At 51.3% G+C, this 13,346-nt stretch overlaps 2 protein-coding genes across 3 annotated transcripts; both read left to right on the forward strand.

Annotated features, from left to right (window-relative positions):
• The first annotated feature begins 589 nt into the window (after positions 1 to 589).
• Positions 590 to 2,476, forward strand: MRPL34 (mitochondrial ribosomal protein L34). Its single transcript, XM_028713984.2, has 2 exons — positions 590 to 686; positions 1,918 to 2,476. Exons 1-2 carry the CDS (start codon positions 664 to 666, stop codon positions 2,210 to 2,212), a joined length of 318 nt encoding a protein of 105 aa, XP_028569817.1. The 5' UTR covers positions 590 to 663; the 3' UTR covers positions 2,213 to 2,476.
• Positions 2,477 to 4,772: 2,296 nt separating this feature from the next.
• On the forward strand, positions 4,773 to 12,909 carry DDA1 (DET1 and DDB1 associated 1). 2 transcript variants are annotated; one of them, XM_028713784.2, is made up of 5 exons: positions 4,773 to 4,856; positions 7,452 to 7,532; positions 9,129 to 9,180; positions 10,336 to 10,397; positions 11,705 to 12,909. In XM_028713784.2, exons 1-5 carry the CDS (start codon positions 4,854 to 4,856, stop codon positions 11,813 to 11,815), a joined length of 309 nt encoding a protein of 102 aa, XP_028569617.1. In that variant the 5' UTR covers positions 4,773 to 4,853; the 3' UTR covers positions 11,816 to 12,909. The 2 variants fall into 2 exon arrangements, with proteins under 2 accessions (XP_028569617.1, XP_077777943.1); XM_077921817.1 differs by lacking the exon at positions 4,773 to 4,856 and adding an exon at positions 6,200 to 6,421.
• The last annotated feature ends 437 nt before the right edge of the window (positions 12,910 to 13,346 follow it).

The following is a 13,346-nucleotide window of genomic DNA, read 5'->3' on the forward strand; positions in this document are numbered from 1 at the left end:
AATTTCTTAGGAAGAGGTAGAGAAAGACTACATGTACGGCAGCGCGAGAGGGCCAAAAAGCCTCTTTCGTTTCGCTTTGGCGCGCAGTGCGCAAGCGCCTTGCCGCAAAGCACGCTGGGAAGTGTTGTTTTCACTCTGGGTAACAGCGTCGCTATTACATTTTTTCCCAAATAATTACATAATTCTTGCTATCCATAGCTGCCTGCTATGTGTATCTCTCGAAATAAGGAATAATAATTATATATATATAATTATTATTCCTTATTTAAATAAATAAATAAATAAATAAATAAGGCGCGCAAAGAATGCTGGGTAATTCTGTCTCCCCGCCTCTTTGTTGCTAGGCGCGTCACAGACCAAACTCATAATACTGTGGCTGAGGGGGCGGGGCCATTCAAATGACGCCTACGTGTTGCGTCACGAGGGGCGGGGCCAAGGTGTTTTTCCTTCTCCCCGACCTCTCCGACGTCAGCGAGACGCCGCCCTCTATTGGTCGAAGCCGAGAAGTGCGCCTGCGCCTCCGCCGCAAAAAAACTACGCTACCCGGGATGCAAAGCGGCGGACGGGCACCGCCTCTTCCGGTCCAATCTTTCGATTTTGATTGGCGCGACGTCACTTCCGTTTCTGGAGAGCGAGAGGACGGGGCGAGGGACGAGGATAAACATGGTCAGCTTGGCAGGAGGCAGGTAAGGGCTCGGCCGGAGCAGCAGCAGAGAGAGGGCGAGGCCTGAATTGTGCTGGGAGCCTCTGAGCATGCACAGAGTGATTGAAGCTTCTGCGCATGCGCAGAATTGCCCCTGGTGGTTGAAGCCACTGAGCATGCACAGAGTGCACCTTATCTATTAAAGCCATGTGGCAGGACGTGGTGTTCCTTGTGCAGGGTCTTTTCCCTTTTCCTTCCACTTCCAGAGTGCGAATATGCACCAGAGCATATGCAGAATACCTGTGAACGTAATAATAATAATAATAATAATAATAATTTTTTATTTATACCCTGCCCTCCCCAGCCAAGACCGGGCTCCGGGCGGCTAACAACCAATAATAAAAACAAGTTGATTAAAATACAATTTTAAAAAGATTAAAGTACAACATTAAAACAATAGGGTGCAGCCTCATCACAGGAGAAAGGAAAAAGAAAGAGGGGGAGGGAATCAAACTGATTCTAAGCCAAAGGCCTGGAGGAACAACTCTGTCTTACAGGCAAGTAGAAGAAGAAGAGTTTGGATTTGATATCCCGCTTTATCACTACCCGAAGGAGTCTCGAAGCGGCTAACATTCTCCTTTCCCTTCCTCCCCCACAACAAACACTCTGTGAGGTGAGTGGGGCTGAGAGACTTCAAAGAAGTGTGACTGGCCCAAGGTCACCCAGCAGCTGCAGGTGGAGGAGCGGGGAAGCGAACCCGGTTCACCAAATTACAAATCCACCTCTCTTAACCACTACACCACACTGGTTTCCTTCCCCCTGCAGACAGTCTACTTTCTGAGCATGTACAGAGTGCATTTCTGGCCTGGAGGGGAGAGGTCTAAGGCTTTCTACTGAGACCTGAACGTCCTCATCAAAACATACTGTAGTATCTCTGGTTGCGAACAGGATCCGTTCCGGTGCCCTGTTCGCAACATGAGGAGAACGCAACCAGCATACGCACGGGTTGCGATTCGCCGCTTCTGTGCATGCACGTGACGTCATTTTGAGTGTCTGTGCATGCGCGAGCTGCGAAACCTGGAAGTAACCCTGTCTGGTACCTCCGGGTCACCGCAGGACGCAACCTGAAAAGATTTAACCTGAAGCAAACGTAACAAGAGGTATGACTGTACGCTTATAAAAATATAAAACTCAACACACACAAAAGCAGAAATGTCTGTTGTAATGAAACCTCAACAAAGCAAGCAAAAAGTTCTCTCTTCTCTCTCCCCCAGATCTCTTCTCCTCATGCAGAGGATTTCGGCTTTTGTGCTTTATCGGCGTGGGATCAGTTCTCTTTTCTCCATGCCGCTGTCTCCAGAGCCAGCAGCTGCCTGCCGGAGTTTCCCTCAGCTGGTGACGCCATGGGGCTGCCAACAGATCCGGACGAAAGCCCGCGGCAATGAGTACCAACCCTCCAACCTCAAGAGGAAACACAAGCATGGTTGGATCAAGCGCATCCGCACTCGCAGCGGCATCGAGGTGATCCTCCGACGGATGTTGAAAGGCAGGAAGTCTCTGACCCATTAAAAAAAACACCCCCTGCGTCAAAAGCTTCAAACCGGTTCGTTCTGCTATAATGCGCTAAAGAACCTTGCGCACCACACACTGGAACAGAAGGTCTTCCATTTCTGCAATGTCTGTGTGGGTCCTTGCTTGGATTGCAAGCCAAGGATTTTCTATGGGGATTTATCAACTGAATCGAAACTTTCACAGGTGTCATTGCCGTACAGGAATCGAGATTTATTTCCCACCTTTCTGCAAAGCAAATAAATTGTTGTTGTTGTTTAGTCATTTAGTCGTGTCTGACTCTTTGTGACTCCATGGACCAGTGGGCATTTTCTTCTCCCAAATACAGTGGTGCCCCACAAGACGAATGCCCCGCAAGACGAAAAACTCGCTAGACGAAAGGGTTTTCCGTTTCTTGAGTCGTTCCGCAAGACGAATTTCCCTATGGGCTTGCTTCGCAAGACGAAATGTCTTGCGAGTTCTTGCGAGTTTGTTTCCTTTTTCTTAAAGCCGCTAAGCCGCTAATAGCCGTGCTTCGCAAGACGAAAAAACCGCAAGACGAAGAGACTCGTGGAACGGATTAATTTCGTCTTGCGGGGCACCACTGTATATCCCTCAAGCCAGGAGAGGTTTGGGATCAGAGTCTTCCTTCTCCCTGATGGGCTCCCTTCCCAGGTGGACGAACCACAACTGCCCCTCAATTCGCTCTAGTATCGTATCGTAAAACCTTTTATTGGTATCACATACAACATCCAAAACAAATCAATACAGAATTACCACTTCCCCAGTGGCGCAAACATTTGCTAAAAGAAAGGAGGCAGAATAGTCTTATCGTCACATCTCTTGGTCTCCAGGGAGATCAGACGTCTGCAGTGTATTTCGACGCCAAAAAACCAAATAGAGATATTTAGACACTAACTTGGTGAGCTCCTGATCATTCCCCAGGAATTTGATCGTATAAATCTTTCCCTCTAGTAGCACGGACAGAAACTGCCTGCTTGACCCTTGGACCCCCCTCTTGGTCTCATCCACTCCGCTCGCTGGAGCCTGTCTTCGCATGCAGGGCAAGCCCCTAACTCACCCATGGTTTGAGACCCATCGGCTCCCCTCCCCTGGTTTAGCCAGCTGTTCCTGGTGTGCGGCCGCTGTTGCATGTTGACAGCTGCTAGGAGCCACAGGTGAGAGCTGAGTGCATGGTGGGGACCAAAGAAGAACAAAGTACCCCAGAAGAGGTACTTCCCTTCCTCTGCCCTAGCACCCCATATAGGAATATGTTGTTGTTGTTTAGTCATTTAGTCGTGTCCGCCTCTTTGTGACCCCCTGGACCAGAGCACGCCAGGCACTCCTGTCTTCCACTGCCTCCCGCGGTTTGGTCAAACTCATGCTGGTAGCTTCGAGAACACTGTCCCACCATCTCGCCCTCTGTCGTCCCCTTCTCCTTGTGCCCTCCATCTTTCCCAGCATCAGGGTCTTTTCCAGGGAGTCTTCTCTTCTCATGAGGTGGCCAGAGTCTTGGAGCCTCAGCTTCAGGATCTGTCCTTCCAGTGAGCACTCAGGGCTGATTTCCTTCAGAATGGAGAGGTTGGATCTCCTTGCAGTCCATGGGACTCTCAAGAGTCTCCTCCAGCACCAGAATTCAAAAGCATCCATTCTTCGGCGATCAGCCTTCTTTATGGTCCGGCTCTCACTTCCATACATCACTACTGGGAAAACTGGCAAGCCATTCCAGTATCCCTGCCAAGAAAACTCCATGGACAAAGGCAACAGGCATATAGGAACGTAAAGGTAAAGGGACCCCGTCCATTAGGTCCAGTCATGGACGACGCTGGGGTTGCGGCGCTCATCTCGCTTTATTGGCCGAGGGAGCCGGTGTACATCTTCCGGGTCATGTGGCCAGCAGGACTAAGCCGCTTCTGGCGAACCAGAGCAGCGCACGGAAACGCCATTTACCTTCCCGCCAGAGCGGTACCAATTTATCTACTTGTGCTGGTGTGCTTTCGAACTGCTAGGTTGGCAGGAGCAGGGACCGAGCAACCGGAGCTCACCCCGTCATTGCGGGGATTCGAACCGCCGACCTTCTGATCAGCAAGTCCTAGGCTCTGTGGTTTAACCCACAGCGCCACCCGTGTCCCTATAGGAACATAGGAAGGTGATTTATGGAGAAACCCTCCAGCCCCACACCATTGGGCCTCCATGCCTGGAAAAAATCCCCAGCGCCTTTCAGATTCTTGCCTAGGCAGCCCCTTCTGCAGGCAGGAACCCGTCAGGTGCAGCTGCCTCCTCCAGCCCCTCCCCGCCAGCCGACTCCCGCCCTTTCCTCTTGCAGCCGCAGCCCCTTTAAAAACCCAGGCCTCTTGGAGAAACTCCATTTCCCGGCATGCCCTGCCGGAAGCCCCGCCCACCCACATCCGGCCTTCCCTCCCTCTGACTCGCCTTCCCTTTTCCGCGGCGGCGGCGGCGAGCGCGCGAGGGAGGGAGGGCGGAGGAGGGGCGTGGCCCTGGGAGCGGCATCCGCGCGGGCCAATGGCGACGCCGCTTCCGCCTGGGGGCAGCCAATGGGCGCCGGCGAAGGGCGTGGCCTCGCCGTGGGAGGGGGGCCGGGGAGGCGGCGGCGGCCGGAGGGGGGGCGAGAAGTTGCTGAGGAGGCGCCTGGAGGGGGAAGATGGTAGGTGGGCGGCCGCCCGCCCCGCGCAGGCCCCTCCCCCGGGGGAAGGAGCCCCCCCAACGGGTGGGGGGGCGGGGCGGAGGGTGGGGGGGCTCATTGAGGGGGGGAGGGGAGCCTCAATAAGGTGTGGGGGGGGGTCCCATTGGGGGAGGTGGGGCAGGGGGCTCTGGAAAGAGGCCTGGGGGGTCGGTGTGGTTATTATTGGGGGGGGCTATGCATTGGCTTGCAAAGGGGGGAGGCCTGGGTCTGTTTTTTGGGGGGGTGCTTTTAGGGGGCAGCACTGAGGATGGGGGGGAGTCCAATGAGGTTGGGGGGGGTCCTGTCCACAGGCTTGCAAAGGGGGGGAGGCCTGGGTCTGTTTTTTGGGGGGGGAGGATGTGCTTTTAGGGGGCAGCACTGAGGATGGGGGGGGAGTCCAATGAGGTTTTGGGGGGGTCCTGTCCACAGGCTTGCAAGGGGGGGAGGCCTGGGTCTCTGTTTTTTGGGGGGGAGGATGTGCTTTTAGGGGGCAGCACTGAGGATGGGGGGGGGGGGAGTCCTGTCCACAGGCTTCCAAGGTGGGGCAGGGGGCTCTGGAAAGGGGCCTGGGGGTGGTGATTATTATTTGGGGGGCTGTGCATAGGCTTGCAAGGGGGGGAAGGCCTGGGTCTGTTTTTTGGGGGGGCGAGGATGTGCTTTTAGGGGGCAGCACTGAGGCTGGGGGGGTCCAGTGGGGTTAGGTTGCTGTGCATTACAAACTGGTGGGGCTAAGCGGGGGGGGGGTGTCTCATCTGTGGGGCAGGGAGGCAGACTGGGGTCTGGGGTGCTTTCAGGTCGGCGGCAGAGGGGGGAGTCTGCTGAGGGAAAAGGGGGGCCATGGGGGTGGTCCTTTTTTCTGCCTCCAAACCCCCCCTCCCCAGTGAATGGGGGGAGCTGTTTGGGAGCTTTATGGGGCTTCTCCCCCCCATCCCGTCCCATCCCCCTTCCATCAGGGAGGGGCTTTCTTACGGCGGGGGGGGGGGGAGAGAAGCACCCCTGTTGGGTTGCTGTGTGAACAAAGCCCGGGTGGGGGTTAGGGGGTGTCTTAGTGAGCTTATAGGGCAGGAGGTGCAAATTTGGGGGGACAGGAAAAGCATCCGTCAGTGAGGCTGGGGTGACTTGGGAAGACCCCAGACCTGAATGTGGGGCGTCTGGAAAACGTTGCTTTTCCAAGGGTTCGGCCTTTGCTGTCGGAATGGGGGGGGGACACGGGGGTTCGGGGCGACCGTTGAGCACGTTTCCTGCTGGGGGGGTTGGCTTTGCTCAGAGAGCAAGCTTTGTTGTCAGGGGGTGTCATTCCAGGTGTTTTATGCAATTCTCCCTGCTCACAACAGCCCTGAAAGGTAGGCTAGGTTGAGAGAGGCAGCCACTGGCCGCAAAGTCGCCGCAGTGAGCTTTGTGTTGCTGAGTTGGGATTTGAACTCAGGTCTCTGCCAGGCTGTAGCCTGACACCCAAACCGTTGTGCCACACTTTTTGTTGTTGGTCTGGATGGTTTCTGCGCAGCAAGAATATGCCTCTGGGAGAGGTTAGCGGATTCTGCGTTGGGGTGAGTCGGCTGCCTGTTTCAGGGGTGCTTATAGCTTGTGGTGAGGCCTCCCTAGATCATAGAAGAAATCACAGGATTGTAGAATTGGAAGGGACCCTGGCGACCATCTAGTCCAACCCCCACGCAATGCAAGAATTTGCAGCTGTCCCTGACGGGAATCGCACCCTGGCGTTATTAGCACTGCGCTCTAACCAATTAAGCCGCCCTGAGCCCAGTCTTGGCTGGGGAGGGCGGGGTATAAATAAAAATTTATTATTATTATTATTATTATTATTATTATTATTATTCTACCCAGTGGATTGCAGATGTGGCACTTTGAGCCTAGGGCTTTATATAAGGCATCTTCCTATTTTGACTATATTTGGAACCACGAAGACTAGTAGCTTACTGTTTAGGGGCAACATATATATATATATATATATATATATATATATATATATATAAAATGAGAGGGACGTGGGTGGCGCTGTGGGTTAAACGACAGAGCCTAGGACTTGCCAATCAGAAGGTCGGCAGTTCGAATCCCCGCAATGACGGGGTGAGCTCCCGTTGCTCGGTCCCAGCTCCTGCCCACCTAGCAGTTCGAAAGCCCGTCAAAGCGCAAGTAGATAAATAGGTACCACTCCGGCGGGAAGGTAAACAGCGTTTCCTTGCGCTGCAGAAGCGGCTTAGTCATGCTAGCCACGTGACCCGGAAGCTGTACGCTGGCTCCCTCGGCCAGTAAAGCGAGATGAGCGCCGCAACCCCAGAGTCGGTCACAACTTGGACCTAATGGTCAGGGGTCCCTTTACCTATATATATAATGCTAATATGAATACGTTGCTAAAATTAAGGGGTTTTATGCAGGAGGGATCAAGTTTCTAGTCCTTAAGGGCTGCGAAGGGTCAGGCAGCTTCCTGTATTTGTGGAGCTGATGAGAACGGGAGTCCAGAAAGAGAAAAGCAAAGAGGGAGCATCTGCCTCAAAAGACGCTTGCTGCTTAAAAGCCTGCCTGTGGTTTCACTTTCCTTTCTGTTTTGCTTCATTCCAGGCTGATTTTCTGAAAGGCTTGCCTGTCTACAATAAAAGCAATTTCAGCCGTTTCCACGCAGATTCTGTATGTAAAGCGTCGGTGAGTACCAGCTCTTGGCTTGAGATCCAACAAAGAGTCGCACTTGAGGTCCTTTCAGAGAGTCTTTTCGAGGGTTGAGGGTCCTGGTTATTTCAGTTTTTTGGGGGGGAGGGTGAACCCAGAATTGATCTCGCACTAAGACACACCATTTGTGCCCGATTTCATAGAATCGTAGTATTGTCAAGTTGGAAGGGAACCTGTGGATCACCTAGTCCAACCCCTTGCCGTGCAGGAATCTCAACTAAATCATGCATGACAATTAATAATAATAATAATAATAATAATAATAATAATAATAACCACTCTGGGCGGTTTCCAAAAAAAATTATTAAAATACTGTAGTACATCAAACGTTAAAAGCTTCCCTAAACAGGGCTGGCTTCAGATGTCTTCTAAAAGTCTGGTAGTTGCTGTTCTCTTTGACATCTGGTGGGAGGGCGTTCCACAGGGCAGGTGCCACCACCGAGGAGGCCCTCTGCCTGGTTCCCTGTAACTTGGCTTCTCGCAGGGAGGGAACCGCCAGAAGGCCCTCGGCGCTGGACCTCGGTGTCTGGGCTGGACAATGGGGGTGGAGACGCTCCTTCAGGTATACTGGGCCCAGGCCATTTAGGGATCTTTGGACTTAGAATAATAATAATGATTTTATTATTAGTAGTAGTAGTGTTAGTATTAATAGTATTATTATTACCCCGCCCATCTGGCTGGGTCTCCCCAGCCACTCTCAACAGAATATTAAAAACACGATAAAACTTCAAACATTAAAAGCTTCCCTAAACAGGGCTGCCTTCAGATGTCTTCTAAAAGTCAGATAGTTTATTTCCTTGACATCTGATGGGAAGGCGTTCCACAGGGTGGGCACCACCACCGAGAATGCCCTCTGCCTGGTTCCCTATAGCCTCACTTCTCGCAGGGAGGGAACCGCCAGAAGGCCCTCGGAGCTGGACCTCAGTGTCTGGGCTAGAAAATGGGGGTGGAGATGCTCCTTCAGGTACCCTGGGCCATTTAGGGCTTTCAAGGTCAGCACGAAGACTTTGAATTGTGCTCAGAAACGTCCTGGGAGCCAATGTAGGTCTTTCAGGACCGGTGTTATGTGGTCTCTACGGCCGCCCCCAGCCCCCAGTCTAGCTGCTGTATTCTGGATTAATTGTCGTTTCCGGATCACCTTCAAAGGTAGCCCCACGTAGAGCGCATGGCAGTAGTCCAAGCAGGAGATAACCAGAGCATGCACCACTCTGGCGAGACAGCCTGCGGGCAGGAAGGGTCTCATCCTGCATACCAGATGGAGCTGGTAGACAGCCGTCCTGGACACAGAATTGACCTGCGCCTCCATGGACAGCTGTGAGTCCAAAATGACTCCCAGGCTGCGCACCTCGTCCTTCAGGGGCACAGATACACCAGGGACCTTTTATTTTTTAATCTGTAAGCTCTTTGCAGGCAGAGGTTTGTTTGTAGTTTTGTTTTTGCCCTTGTGGGCCAGTAACTTCAAGAAGAACCAAGTTACCGGGACAATGTGGTTAATCAGCAAGATGATGGTTGAACCGCAAAGATTTCTCTCTGATGCAAAAAAATCTCATTCTCTCCTTTTTCAATTTACAGAACAGAAGGCCATCAGTATACCTCCCTACGCGGGAATATCCGTCAGAACAAAGTAAGCACTGGCTTTTTCGCTCCTCTTTTCTTGAGCTTTCCATTTGGGAACTATCTGTGGCCCTCCGGATCTTGCTGGGCACCCCCTTCCACCGTCGCCCTTGACCATTGGTCATGATGGCCATCAGGGTTGCTGGGAGACGCGGTCCAGGAACTTTGGCAGGGACAGTGTAAAACAGAACTGGGCTATGCAATTTTTGAGAAGGCGGCGAGCGCTTGCCTTGCCGCTCGCTCACCTGAGATCACCTGCAGGAACGCTGCCGGTCGTTCCCCAAGCCAGCGAGGTTCATTTGGCTATAATAAACTGAGCCTATGGAACTCTCTGCCACAAGGTCCTGCGGGCAGCTTCTCAGTTAGCGCCTGCTGTAAACTTTCCATTTCTGTTAGCCTTATGCAGGCAGCAAAGTATATCGTTCCGCAATAGTTACCTGATCTTAACTTTCTGCACGGCTTTTATTATGTGGTTTATTGTTGCAAGGCAGTTGTGAATAATAGCAGCATATATAAATGTCTTTATAAATAGATTTAAAAAACTGCACCCCCTTCCCCATATCTTCGTCTTTGGCGATCCCTCGTAGCCGAGTAAGATTGTCTTCTATAAACACAGTTTTAACAGTGAGTCCGTAAGTGACTGTGGAGGCCAATTCTGGATCCAGACATCCTTCCACGGTGGGGACATAGGTTTCCGGGCGGGAGTTGATCACGGTGAGGGTTTGCCAAGCGTGCCTTCCTCTTAGCACATTTCTCCCTTGAGTTCGAGTGTCTTCAAAGCCCATGACACCTTTGGTAAAGGCTGTTCTCCAACTGGAGCGCTCGCAGTCCAGTGTTTCCCAGTTGTCGGTGTTTATCCCACATTTTTAAAGATTTGCCTTGAGAGAGTCTTTAAGCCTATTTCATTGTCCACCATCATTACGCTTACCATTTTCAAGTTCGGAATAGAGTAGTTGCTTTGGAAGACGATAATCAGGCATCCACACAACATGACCAGTCCAACGAAGTTGATGTAGAAGAATCATTGCTTCAACGCCGGTGATCTTTGCTTCTCCCAGTACGCTGGCCCTAGTTCTCCTGTCTTCCCAAGTGATGTGTAAAACTAAGAAATTTATTGTGATAATATCCTTTCTCTCCCCCCTTCCCCGGTTCTCTCTTCCAACAGTTATAGTAACAGAAAAGACAAACATACTTTTGCGTTACCTACATCAACAGTGGGACAAAAAGGTATGGAATGTGCTGTGCTAGCAATTTGCGCAATCTTGTCTAATTTCAAAAGCATCTCCTGGCAAGGGAGGGAGGCCTTCAAAGTTTCTTTTCAGGTCCCCTGCAAAGTGGGTGGTAGGGAAAGGCTACAGAGCCTCTTTTCGTACGCCGACACCTGCCTACCCTGGCTTTACGTTCCTGGAACACATCTGTTCTGCTTGGGGCTCTTACTAATGCTGCCCTTCTTTCCATAAACCTTATGAGAACTTTATCCCTCTTGGTTCTGAATTGATTTCTATATGTGGGCTGTCGTTTTCTTCTCCCTTTATATTACAATTCTTTTGTACATACCTTTGTTTTAAAAGAGATTGATTCTATATATACAGTGGTACCTCGGAAGTCGAACGGAATCCGTTCCGGAAAGCCGTTCGACTTCTGAAGACGTTCGAAAACCAAGGCGCGGCTTCCGATTGGCTGCAGGAAGCTCCTGCAGCCAATCGGAAGCCGCGCCGGGCATTCGGGTTCCAAAGAACGTTTGCAAACCGGAACACTCACTTCCAGGTTTGCGGCGTTCGAGAGACAAAACGTTCGACTCACAAGGGATCCAAGGTACGACTGTATATATAAACAGTTGAATTGTTACATGGCAAAGTGCTCTGGGAAGCTCCCCGTAAACAAAGTCGATGATAATAATAATGATTTATGCATCTAAGCCCCAAAACATGCACACAACCCTTTGAAATTGTATCCAGCTGTGTTACACCCCGAGTAAAGGTAAAGGGACCCCTGATCATTAGGTCCAGTCGTGGCCGACTCTGGGGTTGCGGCGCTCATCTCGCTTTATTGACCGAGGGAGCCGGCGTACAGCTTCCGGGTCATGTGGCCAGCAGGACTGAGCCGCTTCTGGAGAACCAGAGCAGCGCACGGAAACGCCGTTTACCTTCCCGCCGGAGTGGTACCTATGTATCTACTTGTACTTTGACGTGCTTTTGAACTGCTAGGTGGGCAGGAGCAGGGACCGAGCAACGGGAGCTCACCCCATCGCAGGGATCTGAACCGCCGACCTTCTGATCGGAAGACCCCTCCCGGTTCATTTCTTTGGGTCGGCCCCTAAGGACGTTGGAGGCACACTTTGGCAATTTAACTTCCCAATTTAACTTGCCTCTTTGCCGTTCTTGTTTGTGGGGGAACCGCCTCGTTCCTTTACTTCGGGGGGCGAAAACCTGTGTATACGAATCGCTCCGAACCCGATCAGCGGTCAATCTCACCCTGGGTTTCTCTTAACCTACCCTCCATCTCTCTCTCTCTCCTCTGCTTGCTCCCACCAGAACGCAGCGAAGAAAAGAGACCCCGAACAGGTGGAAATAGAAGGGGAGAATTCAGCCCCACCCCGGAAAATCGCCCGGACGGACAGCCAGGATATGAATGAGGACACTTAAAAAACTAAAACAAACTTTTTTTTTTTTTTGGCTTGTCTTCTGTGTTAAAATTTACAGGGGCTTCCTGTGTGGTATTTTTTTGTGGTTGGGGGGGAGTGTCTGTTGACCATGTATGCACACCAACACACACAATTCCATGAACAGCTTGCCATTCTTCCTCCTCCTCCTCCTGGTCTACCCTTCACTATGCAGGCACTTCAGATCCGTAGCAGCCAATTTATTTATTTCTGTTTATTTGTGTGTGTGTGTGTGTTGGCGGAAGAGGCATGGCAGAGGGGTGTCGTGGGGCAGGAGAGAAAGAGAGAGAGAGGTCTCTTCTTCCATTTTTTCCCTCTCCATTATTATTTATGCGCTCTCTCGCTCTCTCTGTTGGAACAAGTCGGGAAAAGAAAATGATGCTTAAACTGTGATCGATTCCCTTTCTGTTTGGGGGGAAATGGCAAAAAAAAAGACACACACACCCCACACTTTTGCGGCTAATCTCTCCCCCCCCCCCCAAAAAAAATATCTTTGTACTAACGTGAACTGTATCCAAGCTCATGCTGAAACACCCCCTGACTTTTTTGTGGAATCGAGACCTTCCATCTGTACAATTACTGGTGTGTGTAAAAGAGGGGGTGTGGTTTTCCAATTCTTCCTTTGCACCTCCTAATCTAAGTGTGATCTGAGGCGAGGAGGCCGTATCCTGACCTCCCTCTCCCCTTCATTTCGATGTTTTCGTTTTCTGGAAAAGATTTTTTTTAATTAAAAAAAAAACCGTCGGCGGTCCTTCTTCGATGGATGCTCTCCACCAGACGTGTCGTGTCCTCTTTAGCTGATAACTGCTGTATTATTTTTATTAAAAAGAAAAACACCCATCTTTAGCTTTCTGTTCTGGGGGGTTTCGTTAGCATGTCAGCCGTAGGTCGTGAAGAGGAAAGGAAAACATTTTTGTTTGCCACCAACCCGTTTCTCCCTCCATCCCCTGACCCACACCCCGCAAATCTCTCTCTCTCTCTCTCTCTCTCTCTCTCTCTCTCTCTCTCAGATCACTCTATGAATGGACCAGTTCTGTGCAACTTTTGCAGTAGAATAAAGAAGGATCTTTCTCACCACATTGGCTGGGTTTATTTCGGGGTTCCGCGCCGTGAGCTGTGCCGGGTTGACTCCCGATTTAGCAGGAAACCCGTTGAGAGCCAGCATGGTGTAGTGGTTAAGAGCGATAGACTCGTAATCTGGTGAACCGGGTTTGCTTCCCCGCTCCTCCACATGCAGCTGCTGGGTGACCTTGGGCCAGTCACACTTCTCTGAAGTCTCTCAGCCCCACTCACCCCACAGAGTGTTTGTTGTGGGGGAGGAAGGGAAAGGAGAATGTTAGCCACTTTGAGACTCCTTCGGGTAGTGATAAAGCGGGATATCAAATCCAAACTCCTCCTCTTCTGAACTGAACAGACCTGAGTTAAGTAAAAGCCGTCCCCCAAGGGCCTCGCAGTCCAACCATAAAAAGATAAAGGGACCCCTGATCGTTAGGTCCAGTCGTGTCCGACTCTGG

The sequence above is a fragment of the Podarcis muralis genome, chromosome 18 (genome assembly GCF_964188315.1).
Source record: "Podarcis muralis chromosome 18, rPodMur119.hap1.1, whole genome shotgun sequence".
Taxonomy (NCBI): domain Eukaryota; kingdom Metazoa; phylum Chordata; class Lepidosauria; order Squamata; family Lacertidae; genus Podarcis; species Podarcis muralis.